This window comes from Halichoerus grypus, chromosome 4 (assembly GCF_964656455.1).
Source record: "Halichoerus grypus chromosome 4, mHalGry1.hap1.1, whole genome shotgun sequence".
In the NCBI taxonomy this organism is placed as follows: Eukaryota; Metazoa; Chordata; class Mammalia; order Carnivora; family Phocidae; genus Halichoerus; species Halichoerus grypus.
The window spans coordinates 99,411,644-99,430,868 of record NC_135715.1 but is presented as its reverse complement, the minus strand read 5'-3'; the positions used below and the strand labels follow the sequence as shown (position 1 = coordinate 99,430,868).

General features: G+C 37.0%; 1 protein-coding gene and 1 pseudogene across 5 annotated transcripts in view; both read left to right on the top strand.

The window, feature by feature from the left end:
• NCKAP5 (NCK associated protein 5) overlaps positions 1-19,225 on the top strand; it is a 973,576-nt gene that overhangs the window by 786,226 nt on the left and 168,125 nt on the right. For all 5 annotated transcript variants that reach the window (XR_013447087.1, XM_078070693.1, XM_078070694.1 and 2 more), the window contains 2 exons: positions 401-439; positions 8,661-8,780. Coding sequence is in view for 4 of the 5 variants with exons in the window: in XM_078070693.1 (XP_077926819.1) it covers positions 401-439; positions 8,661-8,780 (159 nt within the window). In the remaining variant the exon portion in view is untranslated. The remainder of the gene's footprint in view (positions 1-400; positions 440-8,660; positions 8,781-19,225) is intronic.
• Positions 18,492-18,566, top strand: LOC118527330 (U2 spliceosomal RNA; annotated as a pseudogene).

Here is a 19,225-nt window from a genome sequence, read left to right as displayed (position 1 = left end):
GGAGAGACAAAGGACATTGTAAATCAGCAAAGTGTAGAAACTGTGTACAGATAATTAGGATCCTGTTTTACACTGTATCATTTTTTAGCCATCTTGGAGTACTTTACATATGAAAGGATATTATTTTTCCAAATATGGAAATGTGGAAGTCAAGGTATGAATGATCTTCCCAACCTAACCATCTTAATTAGCAACGAGGTCACCTTTGGAAAAAAGCAAAATATTACCTAGAAGGATAGGCTTATTATGAAAAGAATCAGGTCCTCTACACAGAGAGGAAAGAGGCAAATGAGGAGCTAATTAGGTAGAATAAGCTGTGGGAAACGTATTGGTAAATTACAGTCCATGCATATAAAGTCTCATTATTATAAACGGCAACTCTTTTCTTTATTTTTTAAAGGTAGCCAACCAAGTTGTTCAAGCTCTGCTCACTCAAAAGGTAGGTCACTTTCTGGCTTATTATTTTCAAGGTACTTATGTGAATAGGTTGGAACTCATATTGTCAAACCAGGAAATTGTGATTGATAGATGCAATACTTTTCTGTTTATTCACTTAGGTTAAAATTGTGTGTGTTTTAGATGGGCATACAAAGTAACATCAGTGACCAATAGAATCATAAGATTGAAACTCTTGGTAAAATAACAAGATGAAAGATTTCCAGGGGCCCATTTATTTAGTAAATGTGAATATTCTATAAGTTGGTGGATTTCTTCACTTTCTATAAAATGAATAGCCTTTTATGGACAGATTAACAGAAGCCTAAAATTCAGGAAGAGGTCTTTGAGGTTAGGCAAGTTATCTAATTTCTCTGGGTCTTCGTGCCTCTTCTATAGAGTGGGGATAACAATTCCCACCTCCCAGAATTGCAGTGGTCATTCTATGAAAGGAAGCACATGGAGCAGTTCCTGGAGGAATCAGTTTGTGATAAATATAAAACAAATGGCAGTATTGTATACTTGAAAGTTGCTGACAGTAGATCTTAAGCATTCTCACCACCAAACAAACAAAGAAACAAGATATGAGATGTGAATGTGTTAATTATTTTGATCTTGGTGATCATTTCACCTTGTAAGGCATATCAAATCATCACATTTTACACTTAAATATATACAGTTATTCCTTAATAAAGTTGAGGGATAAAAACAAATAATTTTTGAGCATGAGATTTGTATGCCTTCTCCTTGGCCATGTCCCTATTCTGCCTTCAGACAATATAAGATCATGTTATTGGGCCAGAGTGGGCAGAAGCAAGTTATTGCCCAAATTTGGCTATTTTGGTACGTCTTATTGAAACTTTCCCATCACTTTCTGTAATGTTTCTCAGAGACTAAATTCTAGTTCTTTCAGATTTTGTTTGTTCTGAATTACCTCTCTGGGAGATGGAGACTTTTATTATAAAAGAAAATCTTAGATCATGTGGCATATTCTGGAGTACATAGCTAATGCTAGCAAAATAATGTATGACATTTTGATTTTTTAATTAAGAATAATTTTATTAGGGGTTGACCACTTCTCATTGGAGATCCTTAAATAAATATTATTTTTAATTTATACTGTAGAGGCATTGTGATATTATTTTTGCTAGATTTTCTCCTCAACTACTTTTGTTAAATCATGCTTTCTGTTTCAAATGATTTTAACTGGTTCAGGTTTTACACTGATATCACATAAATAGAGAGATTTGACTATACCTATTAGGTTGAATTAGGTTCCATTGTGAGTAGCAGAGATCCAAAATAGTAGTGACTTAAATACGCTAAAATACTATTTCTTTCTCATATCTAAATCTACAGGTAGGCAGTATAGGGTTGCTGTGGTGACTGTGCTCCACAAAGTCCATGGGGTCCTGGGTGTCTCTGGTTTCTATCTTGTTATTCTATGGGATGCAGCCTCCATTCCCAAGGTCACCTCATGATCCAAAATGGCTGCTCTTGCTCCAGTCATCACATCCACATTCCAGCCATCAGGAAGGAGGAAAAACTGAAGAAAATGAAGAAGGAAAAGGGCACACACTAGTTGCCCTTAAAGAGAGACTTCCAAAAGCTTTCTTACCTCCTCATTTACATCTCCTTGAACAGACCTTAAGTCACACAGCCACACCTAAGGAAGCTGACAGTGAAGTCTTTATTCTGGGTAGATGCCTAGCTGAAAATGGATTTTCATAGTATTGTAGGAGAAGGGGTGAAACAGATGTTGAAGGGCATCTCACAATTTCTTTCACAGCATATTTGAAATGTTTTGTTTTGTTTTTCAAAGGCTTTAATTTTTCATTTGCTTTCCTCCTGTTGTAAACTCTATTCTCATTTAATTATAAACTTAAGGAATGGAGGAAGCACTGTTGCAGCCCTGTGTGTAACTGTCAAGAACTTCTCGTGCCTGTCTTTTTTTAATGGTGCCTCAGGAAAGAGACAAGGAGGCTATCTGGTACAATATAAAGGAAAATGGGACCCTTCAGGTCAGCCGCAAAAAATAGCTACACAAATCCAAGTAATAACTAGTAAACAGATAAATCTACCTTGGTACAGTTAAGCAGTAAGACACAGAAAGACATGCTACTGTGTGAGATAGCATACCTCAGGGACACTGTGGGGCAGGAAGAGATGCCAGGATTTTCAAAGATTCCAAATGAATCATGTTCAACAGAAACGTGTACCTCCCAGTTTTTATAGGGACCATAAAATCGCTACAGGAAGAGTCAAATTTCTTGTTAATTAAGAGCACAATACAGGAAATAAATGTACTCCAAATGCAGATGAGAAAATGAATTCTAAAGAGGGATGTAGCTGGCACAGAGTGAAAGCAGAAATTTTGAGTGATTTATCCAAGTCACAAAAAAAATTTTTTTGCGGTGAAATTACAGTCATAACCATGCAGTTTTAGAATATATCATTTGTTATGACACAAAGCAAATCTGCCATGAGCAACAAAAAAAGCATTTTTCTGGCATATCATGAACTAGCCCAGATAAGCATCTTGAAATAACAGAGTGTACTTCTTTTTCCCAATACTGATAAAAAAAAAAATTTATTTCCATGAACTTATCACTTTCTGTTAAATGTACATATACTGTCCTAGTCAAGTAATTCAATTTATCTCAGAAACCTGTGGATTCCCTTAAGACAGCAGATTGTCCCTCCTTTAGATCAGTAAAGCTAAAGTGACAATATTAAACCCAGCTCACTTCCATTTATGACTCCACATCATAGGTGTGAGGCTACAAGTGCAAATGAAATCAATAATTCAGGCCAAACTCATATTTTTGTCTGAAATATATTTTATCTTCATTAAGTCAGTTACACTCACTGAAAATGTAACTGTCCTAGGTTCTTTACTGTGGTTTTTTTGGTGTTTTATTTTTGTTTTTGCTTTTGGGTGTTTTTTTTTTGCCACTATCATCAAACTTGGAAGAAAACCTTTTATTCTTTAGTCATTTTTCAGCGTATCAACTTCAGCTTTTTCTGAATGTTCTTTAGGATAACCCAATATTTATATGGTGTTTTTTCTTTACCAACATGGAATAAGGCTCCGTATGGTAGAATCCAGCAATGCAGCGACCAGATAGGAGCAGCACAGTTTTGTAGCTTGTATCTGAAAGAACTCCAAACTTCTACATATTTCCCTTGTGGAGGGGCATTCGGGCCACCCGTGTCCACTCAGTGGCAATGGTGTGTGTAGGGTCCAGTTCCCGGAAAAGGGTCTGTTTATATTTGCTGTGTATGTTACAAGGAGTCAGACTCCATGTCCAGCACTTTAAATGCACTAAGTCATTTTGTTCTCACTGCAACTCTGTAAGATAGGACTAAGAAAACAGTGTTCCCATAGTGCTGATGGCAAGAAGTGGCAAAAGCCTCTATGTTCAACCTAGGGTTGCCGCACTCCAAATCTTCCCTTTGCAACGTTCAGCCTCCACAATCCCCTTCGATCATTTACTGTTTTTCCCCCACTGTAGTTCAGCAGGCAGAGATGAGGCTGTGGAAATCAACAGATGGATTGAAATCCAATCATTAGATATGACCGCAGGAAATAGAACAAAAGGGCAAGGGAGCCAATGGATTTCTTAAAACTTCTGGAAACATTACCAGTCCTGGCTAGCAAGAAAAATATTCAGGATCTGACATGTGTGGAGTCAAAACTGACTCTAAATCTGGAGTCAAGCTTTCTCAGAATCCGTCTGATTTTGGACCCCAGAATTTCACAATTGCCAAGGACCTTAGCGAGCATTTAATCCTGAGATTGTCAACCAACTTCGATAATGGATTTAATTTACAATGATTACATAAACTTGTTTAGCCACCACCCAGATTAAAAATGTTTTAGGGGCGCCTGGGTGGCTCAGTCGTTAAGCGTCTGCCTTCGGCTCAGGTCATGATCCCAGGGTCCTGGGATTGAGCCCCGCATCGGGCTCCCTGTTCCACAGGAAGCCTGCTTCTCCCTCTCCCACTCCCCCTGCTTGTGTTCCTTCTCTCGCTGTGTCTCTCTCTGTCAAATAAATAAAATCTTAAAAAAAAAAAAATGTTTTAATCCAAAGGTGTTTGGGATGAAGGCTTGCAGTATTCAGTTCGCCACAGGACTAACCACTTGCCGTTCATTAGGGCTGGCCTGATTCAGGTGCACATTTGTTACCTGCCTTGCCTTTTAGATACTTCACGTTGAGGCCTTTGGTGAGTCTGAGAGATGGCTTTTCTTTTTACCTAAGTCTTAGTGTCCTTGGCAAAGAAAGGGCTGTATCAGTGACAGCCACTGAGAAGGAATGTTACAAGGAGAAACTGGTGGGTATGGTGGCCATTAAGCTTCGGGGAAGGAATGAGGTGGCATTGGAAAAGCCATCTCATGAAGCAGCTGAGACATGCATTCTCTTCAAGTCCTGTTTTGTATAGTAGCTCAGTTTACAGATCAAGGAACTGAGGCAACACCAGGATAAGTTACATCCTCAAGGTCATGTGGGTAAGGAGGACGAGAGTCCAGACCCCCTAACTCCCAATCTGGTGTATTCCCATGATATGCCTTGCATCTAAAATAGTTTTATCACTCTTATATCATTTTTACATGATAAAGTCAGATTTAAATAATTTTCATCAATACTTCAGTGATGTCACTATATGTCCAGCTTCTAAGCAATCAACAGTTTATTAGACTGACGTCAGCAGGGAAAGGTTTAATTCTAAATGCATTGAAGCAACTGTACTCCTAGGTACTGACAGCAGTAGGTCCAGAATCTTCTTTAGCCCCAGAGCAGATGAAACTTGCCAGGATTATGAGGCATGGATACTCAGGGAAGCTATGGTTTGAGATCATGAAGACGCACAAGGTCTTTTAGACCAGTGTATCACATTGCTCAGTATATTTTGCCCTTACCTTCAGCTTTAAGCCCATATTCTGTTTCCAGTTGATAGTGATGGGCAGATTGCAAGGAAAACAGGTCTGCTATTTTCTTGAAGCCACTGTACTTTCTTACATAGGATTAAATGTAGTCAAACTGTTGGCGTTATTTCCCCCCTGATAAAATCAGGTCTCTTTTTTATTGCAGAAGACACAACCCTGTATTTTCAGGAGGGGCGTCTTCCTCTTGGGGTCTGAGATATACTAGGAAAAAAAAAGAAAAAGAAGGATGTGAGAGAGAACAGATGACCCAGTCTCCTCAGTGAGCCAATGATGGCATCTAAGAAGAGAGCTCATTGGTTTCTTAACACGTTACTTGGGAAGGATAGTTTAGGTCTCACCTCTCTCACTGTCAGGGTCACAATAACAGTGCTTGTAGACAGCCTCCATGTGTCATATGCTACTTTATGTCAGCGGGTTCTTGTTGTAAGCACCGAGGACGCAGACAGCTGACTCTCACCCTCTGCCGAGGTCTTACTATAGTGGTCAGAGAAACTGCTGTTTTTCTCTCTCTCTCTCCATCCGCCCAGTCTGGCTGTGCTTACGTGTGTGCATATGGACACGCATGCTTGGTTTTGAATACAGTTTCTTGGGCTGATCACTGTCTGGCATCCCTTACCATCCACAGCTTGAGTAAAGAGAGCAAGAATATTAGAACAACACAGGCAATGATTCTTTTATGTCTACAGATTCTCAGAGCAGCTCAATTCTGTTGGTCAGTAATTGTAAGACCAGAGTCACATCCCTAAAGCCTTCCATTTCCTCCTCTGCCATGTGCTGATCTAGATGAGCCAAGAGTGATGAACATTTCTCAAGGTCAATCAATTGTGTTCCTGCTAAATGAACTTTCACCATCTTAAGTAACAGTCATAGCTGTTGAAATTTGGGCAGCTGTACAAAAAATCTCTATAGAGTATATTGATTTTTTTTTCTTTTATTCTTTATTCTTTTTTTTTTTTTTTTTTTTTACCCATCTGAAGAACTCTTTCAAGTTATCTCAGTTTTGCTGCAAAAATCATCAGTGCTGTTCCTTCCAGGTCTCCTTTCTCCTTGCAACCCCACACTTACATACTTCTCCCATTTCTTCATCTGCAAATGAGAATGATTATGTTTTCCCACCCAACAGGTACTATGAATATTTATTTACCTCACAGTCAAGTTTTATTAATTACTTAATTAGCAATACTGAAAACAATTAGTGTTTGGGGGCAGGGAGAATTATATGCATGCTAGGAACAAAAAGTAGAGTAAGTGAGACACAGACAGAAGTTGAATTCTAAATAAAGGAAATAAGTTTGGCCTTTTAATGTGAGCAGTGCCTAGGCCCCCAGAGTGGCCTCTGCCAAATGGCATATGTGCTCACGCTCACACGCACACTTCTGCCCCTGACTTTGGCAGCTGCTGCCCTCCTAGATCTTGGACTCAAGTGCCTCATTCTGAACATGACATTTCTCTTCTATGCTCTGCATTTGTAGGTAGCAATCAGTTGGAAACATCCTATGCATAAACTCTACCCATTTAACTAAAAAGGTGAGGAGCGTATAAGCTGTGCGGTGAGCCTCACCATGGCCTATTTCCTTGCCCTGTGTAAGTAGAATCAATGATATATAATCTGGATATAATGAGGCTCTGGTAAAGCCTCAGAAGTTGAATCTGTCTAGCTTCACACAAGGTTATGGACAGGCCCACTCACCTCTGTTTAGGGCCTGGGGATCAGAGCTGTAGTCTCATGCTCTGTCTTGATGCAGAGTCTTAAGTAAGCCCTGAAGCTGCCCCACATCAAAATATATAGATCCACAAACTAGAAATGCTGAGAAACTTAGAGCCTCAATCACACTACCACTGGGGAATAGAACTTGTCATCATCATCACCATCCCGTTTAACAAAATAATCACACAGTTTATTAAGTTCCTACTATATGTGGTGTTTTGCCAGGTGATGGAGTAAAAGAGTGTAAGAACAATCTGCTTGTGCTGTTGATTGTTAGGGTATCTTCTTATGCTTGCCTTTGAAGAACGTGCCATCTAATTGACAAGATAAGTCTAGAGCATGAAAGATAAAATCAGTACAGAGTGGTGTACGCTAAATGTCCTATAAGAGGCATTGAGGGCTTATTGGAGTTCAGGAAAAGGAATGGTCTTTGCAGGATGCCAGATAAAAGTGTCAGAGAGGAGACAGATAGATTTTAAAATGGACATCAGTCAAAATGCCAAAGTTGGACTAGACGGAAGAGGGGGTTGAGAAGGGACCATGATGGCGGGGGAGGGAAGAGGATGGCAGGAACGCATAGAGGTTTTGAGAACAACAAGCAGACCGTTGTTCTTTAAATGGCAAAAGCAGAAACCTTTTTAAAAAATTTGGAAGTAGGGAAAGATCAAGTTTGACATGTAGAAAAGGATCAGCTTTTGAAGAACTTTGAGCTGGGGCATCATTCTACCTGGTCTTTTTTGAACCCCATCCAAGAGAGTACTTGTGGACAAGTACTACAAGTATCTTTATCACAAGTTAGTTTGGAAGGCAGATCCTTGGTGGATTCTGGAGAATCCTAAGGCTCCTGTGTTACAGCCTCCCTCATGAAAGTTGGGGAAAATATCTCTGTGGTCTTTGAACTCTTCAAAAGAACTGCTCCAGAAGGATGCCCAGGTATGGCTAGTCAACTTCTTCCCCAGCACCAAGATGAACCACCCCAAATGCATGGAAATCCACCAGTTCAGAGCATGAGCAGGTTTCAAGTGGCCTTTTAAAGCTTTCATTTCAGAGTTGCTTCTCTCTGTCTAAATGCCTCACTGGCTCTATTAGCCCCAACGTTGAAAATTTCAACTTGTTTCCACAAATGACAGCGAAAGGCTCTATCAAAAGTGATAGTTTCTTTAGTTCATCAAATCTCTATTCACTGCAAAAACATTATTGTCCTTGTGGTTTGTGCTTTATGACTGCTTTTATGAAGACAGTGAAAAGGCAAAATATATAGGTGGAAACTCAAATTGACTTTATATCGCTGACATTTACCATCTTCAAAAATAGCATGCTAGATTAATGCACTTCTGATTTCAAGGTACTTTTTTTTTTTTTAAATTGGTCTTCTCTGCACATAATAATTCTATCAGACAATGGGCTATGGAAGAAAACATTGTGTGTGATTTATTCCCCGGGGGCTTTGAAGAATAAAAATACTATTTTTATACTAATGTGTCTGAAATATCAGATAAAATATGGTTATAATATGCAAAAGTGTCTTTCAGTTACAGATTTTTTTTTCTTTCACTGTGTTTGTTGTAGGATCTAAGGGAGGAATGTGTAAAGTTGAAAACAAGAGTGTTTGATTTGGAACAACAGAATCGAACGTTAAGCATCCTGTTCCAACAGCGAATCAGACCAACTTCTGATCTGCTCCTCCAGGTATGTACTTATGTGGAAAACAATCCTTGCCACTGAAATGCTATTGACAAAAAGTTACTTTAGTTCAAAAGTTTTCAGTATCTCCATAGGCAAGGCATCATGCATCAGAACCTGATTCTTTCCCTTCTCAAGGGATGTCATTAAAATTGAGCGTCTCTTAAATTTCTGACTTTTTAGACCTATGTTTAGATAAAGAAATACATAAACAAATAATAAACAGGTAAAAGGGACCATTAGAAGGTGTCTTCTAGTAAACTAAGTGAAACTGTGGAATGGAGTCGGGAAATAATTGATTACTTCGGGGACTTGTATTAGTAATCTTGCATTCTGCGATAAGGGAGAGTTTTATGTGATGCCAAAGTACATTTCTTTATTTCATTCTCTCTGTAATCAAAAATTCTGCTGGGGTTTGTTTTTCTTTCATATCTGTCTCCATGCAGAGTTCCTCCTCACACACAATTCTTCCTGTATTCTGCCTCAGTGTTTTTCAGGTTCTCCTTGTCTAAATGCTCTCACTGAACTCCTTCTTTACTTTCCTTCATAACATGCAAAGTTGTGGAAAGTCAAACCATTTGAATCATTTTGAATGAGGTCCCTGACAAAGCACCAGAGAACATACCTGACTTCAGGGAGACACATGAATTGGCAAAGGGGGCTGGGAGGCTGATCTTTGCTGTTTCCTGGGGGTTTTTTTAATCCTATTAATGTGTATATTTGCTCAAACAAGCTCCCATGAGCCTTGCTTAGAGCCCTTCTGGCTAAGTTAGCAAAGGGTAAGATTTCTCAGGGACAATGTACGAAAAATAAACCCCAGCTGCCTGGCCTAATTGGCTGAGAGAAAGGGAAGAGACCAGAGGTATCCTCTAGACTCTACTGCCCAGCGCCGTAACCACTAACTACGTGGTGCCATTGAAATTGAAAGCTAAATGAAAATTAAGTTCCTATGCCAAACTAGCCACATTTGAAGTGTTGAAAAGCCTCATATGGACAGCGCCTACCATATCGGATGGTGCATATATAGAACATTTCCATCACCATAGGAGATTCTCCAGGACAACACTTTTCCAGATGGCTGGGACAGTGTTGCTAATTTACCCTCTGAACTTTGGCATGAACATCTTTCCTTGACTCCTCAGGGAAATAATGAGAAATTGTCATTCATTTCATTGAAAGAAAGATGTTTGATAAAGCCGAACATCAAAAGTATAATTTTCCCCCCAAATTAAAATAAAACCAGTCTCTGAATTGTACAGCAGATCTCATCTCCTAAATTAATTTCCTCTCTGCCTTATCTGCTCAAGCATAATTCATAATTTATGACTCAAAAATTATACAGAAAAAAATTTGTCTATCTCTATTCTCTTTCCTGGTCCCAACCACAACAAATGTTTGTCAGAGAGAATTCCTGCATCTGTAAAAAGTTGTATTTCTTTTGCTCTCTCATATCAAGATCCAATATTATAATTACTTTTAACAGCTGTTGCATGTTCATGAATTTTTCCATCTTGCTTGGTTTAACTTCAGGCTTTTCTGGAACAATGTTTAAGGATCCATAGTCTTTGTTTATGAATCATGATGGCTTATTTCCATAATAAATACATGTGCCATAGATATTTAAACTTCTTCATTGGCTGTCACAAATTTCTGAAATCCATATCCAAATGGCAGGGAATGGTGTGTATGCTATCAATAGAACTCAGTGTTTATTCACTGGGTATTTTCAGCCAACACACTTTATATTCCTCCCCAAATAGTCTTCCCTTCCAGGAGCCATTCTAATTTAAATAACATTTCTGAAAGATGGGCTGTTAATAGTTCTGTAAAGAAAAATGGTAGAAAGTGGGCTGCCTGCCCTCTACCATCTACAGCTCACAATCACAGAGACATGGAGTTGCTGGCTTTTCAGGGGGTCTGTTAATTATGTGACTCGTGATTTTTTTATTTTCTGGTGGCACAAATACATACTGTGGAGCACTGGCTAAAGTAAAAGCAATCTCTGCTTGCTTTGTACCTGCGGAAGCTCTATAATTATTTGTTGAGTGGAATAATGAATAAATGATAAAATTTCTGGGAAATTTACAAAGGGAACCAGATCCATGCTGAGAAAAAAAAAAACAAAAAAAAACTCTAACCTGAAAATGAAATTCTTAAGAAGGGCAGTAATCGTCTGTGGTGATTCCAGTTTCTAGAATGGTATCTCTGGGACTAGGGGTGGTAACAATCAGAGTATCAAGGCCCTCTGTATTAAAATGAATAATTTGAGCTAAATTCCAAAGAATTGAGAAGTCAGTATAGCAAGTAAAATCCCCAAAGTAATGTTCTTAATGGAACCTGAATCTCTAATTAACCTTATTTGAATCCACTGGCCAGATTAACCAACACTCACCATTTCTTCTTACAAATCATGTTAAAAAACACTCAACTCATCAAACATTGGCAACTAATAGAGTTCTCTACTAAGTATACTTTCTTCTCTTACCAGTTGAGTTGAATGCTCACCATAAATGAGCCATCTTTGTAACTCAGTATGTTTCTGCAAGTAGTATTTATGGTGATTATATCATTTTTAACTACTATATAAACCGATGAAATGTGATACCGAAAGAATTGTTTATATAAAACAAAGTTGAGTGCTTCAAAACCATCTATAAAGGCGAATCACTAAATAAATGTTTATGATCAAATGAAATATAGATGCCTAACTAAAAAAAATTGTGGGAGCTGGAGAATTGTATTAAACATAGAGGCATTCTGCGTGCAAATTGCTTCCCAAGTGATTTTAAGTTCTTGTTACACCGTTAAGAAAACTCAAAACAAAGACGTATGCATAAACAATGCATAAAGCATGTGTTTGATGCCCCTCTCCGCCCCCCACCCAAAAAAAGCCAAACAAAACAGACTCTAATAATAGGATCCCTAGGCAAAGAAGTAGCTTTGGCCCTACCAACAATGTTACTTAACAAATGCATAGTGTTTACCACGTGTCAGATACATTTCTACAGCCTTTACAGCACTTACCAATTTCATCTCCATTACAGTCCTATGAGGCAGGCAAGTATCCTTGCACCCATTTTTACAAATGGGGACTCTCAGGCACAGAGTCCCCTAGCTGGTAATCTAAACCCGTGATCCAGCTCAGGTCCCTCCCTTCCACCTCCCTTCTCTGCTCCCTCTGCATGGAACACAAATGGGCGTGAGGAACATTTTTCTGATCCTGTATTCTGACATTTTGATTAACTGGGCCACTTGTGATCAAGTCAGATCAGAGGGCTTCTGCAGTGAAATCGCAACACGGAGACTACCATATTTACACATTTCTGAAAGCCTCTTGATATGTGGCATCCATGATTTTTCCCTCTCCTGTGGGTTCTGCTTTTGTCTTGTTTTGGACACCTGTGTTATCATTATTCTGATAAAACATTATTCTCATTTTTCTTTCCTAACACACTTTTTTTTTTTCTTTTCCTTCTCATCTGATATTTCAAAGGGTCCTAGTACCCATATCCTTAGGCCAAGATAGAAAGAAAAGAATGTTATAGTGTAGATTATTCACACAAACATTTGGGAATCTGACAGCTTAGAACCAAGGTGTAAACATTTGCTGTCACTTCCTAGAGTGCTCTTTGTTTTTTGGGTTTTTTTCTTGCTAGTGTTTTGTTTTATGGTATTATTTCATATGAGATGAGAGGATTTAAAAATTGATTTATTCTTTTCTCCCCTAAATCTTTATGTTCAGAGCATAAATCTATCTATTCATGAGTCTGACTTGGCAGGACACTACACTATACACTCACCTCTCCCCACCTATCCACAAGCCGTGAATCCCAGTCTCTGAGACTTAACCCAGTGCTGCCATCTTTCAGGGGCCTTCAGGGTCACAGCAGTGCTCCTGGAACTTTCCCCTTGCTGAAGCTCCTAGAGGATTGATGACCCATCTCACACAAGTCATGGTTCTGGATGGAATTCTGGAATCCTAGTCTCTTGTGGCAGAGATGGTGGAGATCATGCAGTGCAACCCGTAGGAACTAGGGATTTCATGTCTCATTTCACCTAATTTGTGATTAATCTCTGTGAGGGCAAGAACTCTGCTGAATGTTGTGTTTTACCTCCCACCGATGTTATCACTGTTCATAATATGTATTCGTTTTATATTATTGATGGTTCAACACTTAATTACATACCTTTTTTATGGAATATATTTTTTGGCGGGCCAGAATTTTGTTTGTTTTTTGTATGCAGCAATCTCATTGCCTTTATTATTTTTTCTTCCAGAGTTATTAAGATATAATTGACATAACATTGTATAGGTTTAAGGTGTATAACAGAAAGATTTTATATATGTAAATATTATGAAACGATCACCACAATAACAGCCAACACCTCACATACTTGCAAATTTTTTTTCTTGTGATGAGAACATTTAAGATCTACTTATTTAGCAACTCTCAAATATACAATACATATTGTCAACTCTAGTCACAATGCTGTACATTATATATCCAGGATTTATTTATACCTGGAAGTTTTGACCACCTTCACCAGTTTCCCCCACCCTCCCATTCTCAACCTGTGGCAACCACCAATCTCTTCTCTGTTTCTATGAGTTCTGTTTTATTAGATACCACATATAAGTAAGATCATATGGTATTTGTCTTTTTCTGTCTTAGCATAATGCCTCAACGTCCATTCACATTGTTACAAATGCCAGGATTTTCTTTTCTGTGGCTGAGTAATATCTCGTATGTCACACTTCGGCCATTCATGTGCCAATGGATTGTGTGTGTATGTGTGTATATGTGTGAGTTTGTATCATGTTTTCTTTATTCATTCATCTATTAATGAACACTTGTTTCCATCTCTGGGCTATTGTAAATAATACTGAAATGAACATGAGTGTGCAGATATCTCCTTGAGATAATGATTTTGTTTCCTTTGGATATATGCCCAGAAGTGGATGAATCATATGGTTGTTTTATGTTTAGCATTTTAAGGTACCTCCATGCTATTTCCATAGAAGCTGTCACAGTTTACACTCCTTCCAACAGTGAATTCTCACCAGCACTTGTTATTTCTTGTCTTTTTGATAATACTCATCCTAACAGGTGTCGGATGATATCTCATGGTTTTGATTTGCAATTCGCTGGTGATTAGTGATATCAAGCACGTTTCCATGTACCTGTTGGCTGTTTGAATATCTTTGGAAAAATGTCTATTCAGGTCCTTTGCCCATTTTTAAATGGGGTTACTTGATTTTTTTGCTATTGAGTTGTATGAATTTCCTATATATTTTAGGTATTAACCCCTTATCAGAAGCATAGTTTGCAAATACTTTCTCCCATTCCATAAGTTGTCTTTTTTTGTTGATCATTTGTTTTGTTCTGAAGAGTCATTTTAGGTTGATGTAGTCTCACCGGTTTCTTTTTTATTTTGTTGCTTGTGCTTTAGGTTTTATAACCAACAAATCATTGCCCTGATGCATTTCAAGGAGGTGTTTTTCCCAGTGTTTGCTCCTAGGAGTTTAATGGTTTCAGGTCTTACATTTAAGCCTTAACCCATTTTAGGTTAATTTTATGTATGGTATAAAATAGTTTTTTTTTTTCATTCTTTTGCATGTGAATATCCAATTTTCTCAGCACCATTTATTAAAGACTATTTTCTCCATTGAGTGTTCTTGGCTCTTTTGACTAATATTAGATGACCATATATGCATGGGTTTTTTTTGGGGGGGTGGTCTCTCACTTTCGTTCCATTAGTCTATGTGTCTGTTTTTATGCCAATATCATTTTATATTGACTACTATGGCTTTGTAACATATTTGAAACCCGAAAGCGTGATGCCTACAGCTTTGTTCTTTTTCCTCAGAATTATTTTAGCTATCTGGAGTTCTAAACTAATTTTAGGATTTTTTTCCTATTTCTATAAAAAATGTCATTGAAATCTTGATAGAGATTTTATTGAATCTATACATGGTTTGGGGTATTATGGACATTTTTAACAAAATTAGCTTCTCCAACCCAAGAACACAAGATATCTTTCCATTCATTTGTGTTTTCTTCAGTTTCTTTCATCAGTGTTTAGTAGTTTTCAGTGTAGAAATTTTTCACCTCCTTGGTTAGATCCATTCCTAAGTATTTTATTGGTTTCATGCTATTATTAATGGGATTGTTTTCTTTATTTCTTTTCCAGGTAATTCATTGTTAGTGTATAGAAATGCTGCTGATTTTTTTTTTTATGTTGATTTTGTATCCTGCAACTTTACTGAATTCATTGATTAAGTCTAATAGCTTTTTGGTGGAGTTTTTAGGATTTTCTATATGTAAAATCATGTCATCTGCAAATAGAGACACTTTTACTTTGTTCTTTCTGATTCTGGTGGTTTTTATTTCTTTTCCTTGCCTGAATGTTCTGGCTAGTCTTCCAGTACTCTGTTGAATAGGAGTTGTGAGGATGAGCACCCTTGTCTTATTCCTAATCTTAGAGGAAAAACCATTTGTCACTGAGTACAATGTTAGCTATAAGCCTGTCATATGTCGCCTTTATTATATTGAGGTATATTCCTTCTACACCGAGTTTGTTGAGAGTTTTTATCAGGAATGGACATTGAATTTTGTCAAGTGCTTTTTCCATCCCTACTGAGATGATCAAATGATTTTATCTTTTATTAATGTGATGTATCACTTTTATTGATTCTCGTATGTTAAGCCATTCTTGCATTTCAGGGATCAATCCCAGCTGGTCATGGTGTATGATCTGTTTTATGTGCGGTTGAATTTAGTTTGCAAGTATTTTGTTGAGAATTTTGCACCAACGTTCATCAGGAATACTGCCTACAGTTTTCTTTTCTGGTAGTGTCCTTATCTATCTAACACAAGATATCTTTCCATTCATTTTTGTTTTCTTCAGTTTCTTTCATCAGTGTTTAGTAGTTTTCAGTGTAGAAATTTTTTTCTTGGTAATACTAGCTTTGTAAAATGATTTGGGGAGTGTTCTGAATTCTCCAATTTTTTTGGAAGAGTTTGGGAAGAATTGGCATTAATTCTTCTTTAAGTGTTGAGTAAAATTCGCCAGCAAAACCTCTGGTCCTAGGCTTCTCTTTGTTGGGAGGTTTTGGATTACTGATTCAATCTTTTTACTCATTACTAGTCTTTCAGATTTTCCCTTCATGATTCAGTTGTAGTAGGTTTCATATTTCTCAACATTTTTTCCTGTTTTTTTAATAGGTTGTCCAATTTATTCGCATATAATGGTTCATAGTAATTGGCATATAATCATTCATAGTAATCTCTTATGATCCTAGTATTTCTGTGTTATCATTTGTAATGTCTCCTCTTTCATTTATAATTTATTTGATTTGGGTCTTATATCTCTTTTTTTTCTTGGTTAGTCCAGCTAAATGTTATCAATTTTGTTTATCTTTTCAAAGAGCCATCTTAGTTTTGTTAATCCTTTGTATTGTTTTCCTGTTCTCTATTTCATTTATTTCTGCTCTAATCTTAATTATTTCCTTCCTTCTGCTAACTTTGGGATCAGTCTGTCCTTTTTTTCTAGTTCCTTGGGGTTTAAATTTAGATTATTTATTTGAGGTTGTTCTTTTTCCTTGATGTATGTGTTCATCACTGTAAAATTTCCTCTTGGAACTGCTTTTGCTGTGCCTTATAAGTTTTGATATGTTGGTTTTCATTTGTGTTTGTCTCAAGATACCTTTATTTTTAATGTTTTGAGTTCTTCTTTGATCCATTGGTTGTTCAAGAGTGTATTGTTTAATTTTCATGTATTTTTGAGTTTCTAGTTTTCTTCCTGTTACTGATTTTTAGTTTCATACTAATGTGGTCAGAAAAAAAAAAAAAAAAACCATGGATGATTTCAATATTCTTAAATTTGCTAAGACTTGTTGTTGCCTCACATATGACCTATCCTAGGAAATGTTCCCTGTGTGCTTAAGAATAATGTGTATCCCACTATTGTTGGATGGAATATTCTATGTGTGTTTGTTAGGTCCATTTGGTCTCTAGTATTGTACAAATCTGCTATCTCTTTATTGATTCTCTATATGTATGATCTATCTACTGTTAAGAATGGAGTGTAGAAGTTCTCTCTTATTGTACTGCTATCTGTCTGCTTTCAGTTCTGTTAATACATTCTTTACATATTTGGGTGTTTCAATGTTGGTATATAATATTTACAATTACCATATATTCTTGATGGATTGACCCCTTTATAATTATATAATGACCTTATTTGTCTCTTTTGACCATTTTTAGCTTAAAGTCTACTTTGTCTTATATAAATATAGCTACTCCTGCTTTTTTTTTCTGGATTACCATATTTGAAATATCTTTTCTATCCCTTTACTCTCAGTCTATGTGTGTCTTTAAAGCCAAAGAAAGTCTCTTATAGGCAGCGTATCATTGGATATTTTTTTTTAAAAATCCATTCAGCCATTCTAAGTCTTTTAATTAAAGAATTTAATCCATTTATGTTTAATTATTGATAACTAGGGACTTACTATTACCATTTTATTGTTTTCTGATTTTGTAGGTACTTTGTTCCTTGCTTCTTATCTTGCTGTCATCTTTTGTGATTTGTTGATTTCTTGTAGCAGTGTACTTTACTCCTTTATGATAATCTTTTGTGAAACTGCTACAGGTTTTTCGTTTGTGGTTACCATGAGGGTTATATGAACTATTTTTATATTTATAATATCCTATTGTAAGCTGATAACAACTTAACTTGGATAGCAAACAGAAGCTTTACACTTTCTCTTCGCCCCTCACATTTTAGGTTATTGATGTTACAATTTATATAGTTTTATATTGTGTATTCAATAACAAATTACTGTTCTTGTGGTTATTTTCAATGCGTTTTCTTTTACTTAAAACCAGAGTTGTAAGTGAACTATACACCATCACTACGATATTAGAATCTGTCTTTGACTATATATTTATCATTACCAGTGAGTTTTATATGTATAGTTATATGTTAATTAGCATAGCTTTATTTCCACATAAAGAACACCTTTTAGCATTTCTTATAAGGCAGGTTTAGTGGCGATTAACTTCCTCAGCTTTTGTTTGGTAAGGAAAGTCTTTATCTCCTTCATTTCTGAAGGATGGCTTTACTGAGTATAGTATTTTGGGTTTAGGTTTTTTTTCTTTCTTTCTTGCAATATAGTTAATGTATCATGCCATTTTCTCCTAATTTGCAAAGTTTCTATTGAGAAATTCACCCATGGTTTTATGCAAGCTCCCAGGCATGTGACATGTTACTCTTCTCTGCCTATCTTCAAAATTATCTGTTTGTCTTTGACTTGAAAAGTTAATTATTATGTGTCTCAGTGTAGCCCTTTCATGTTCAACCTGTTCAGGAATTTTTGGACTTCATGAATTTGGTTAACCATTTCTCTCCCCAGGTTTGGGAAGTTTTCAACCATTTTTGCTTTAAATATATATTCTGTCTTTTTCTCTTTATCTTCTCCCCTGGGATTCTCATAATGTGTACATTGTTTTTTCTTGACTATGCCCTATAAGTGCTATAGGCTTTCTTCACTCTTTTTCTTTCTTTTTTTTCTTTTCTTTCTTTTGGATAATTTCAAATAATCTATTTTCCAGCTTGCTAATTTTTTTCATCTATTTGGTTGAGTCTGTTGTTGAAGCTCTCTGTTGAATTTTTCAGTTATTGTATTGTTCAGCTTTATTAATTCTCTTTGTTGTGATTGCTTCTCGGCCTTTTGGCTAAGATCAAGTGTAGTATGAATTCTGTTTGTTTTTCTTTTTTTTTGGATGGTTTCTTTTTCTTTGTTGATGTATTGTATTCCTAACTTTGTGTAGTTGCCTGTGTGTTCTTGTAGTTTGCTAAACTTCTTTAAAAGGATAATTATGAATTATTTCTCAGACAGCTTATAGATCTTTATTTCTTCAGGAATAGTTATTAAAGCTTTAGTAGTTTCTTTTTGTGGTGTCATATTTACCTGATTATTTATGGTCCTTAATTTCTTTCATTAGTATCTATGCATTTGAGTAAGTGGTCTCATCTTCCAGACTTCACAGGTTTGCTTTGGCAGAGACAGTTCTTCACTAGTCAGCTTATCTTAGGTTTTGGAATAGGTCAGCTGGTGGCATTCTTGGAAAAGTGGGGCTTGCTATCGGGGTCTCTATTTGGGTTAGGCACTGTTCTAGATCCTAGGTGGAGAATGCCACTGGCTGGGAACAGTTGACAGGACTGCTGGCTTGGTTCCCTTCCAAAATGCAGCTGTAGGATGTGCTCCACAGTTGCCTATATATGCTGGCAGGCTTTCTAATTGGGTGGGAGTGGGTGCTATACACAGCAGTTGAGCAAGCCTGTGAATTTGCTTCCCTGGCTGGGAAAGTTGTTACACCTTATTGGTTGTGGACCAGAATCAGGAAGAACTGTCCACTGAGCTCCCTGGTCAGACAAGGCCATCAGCT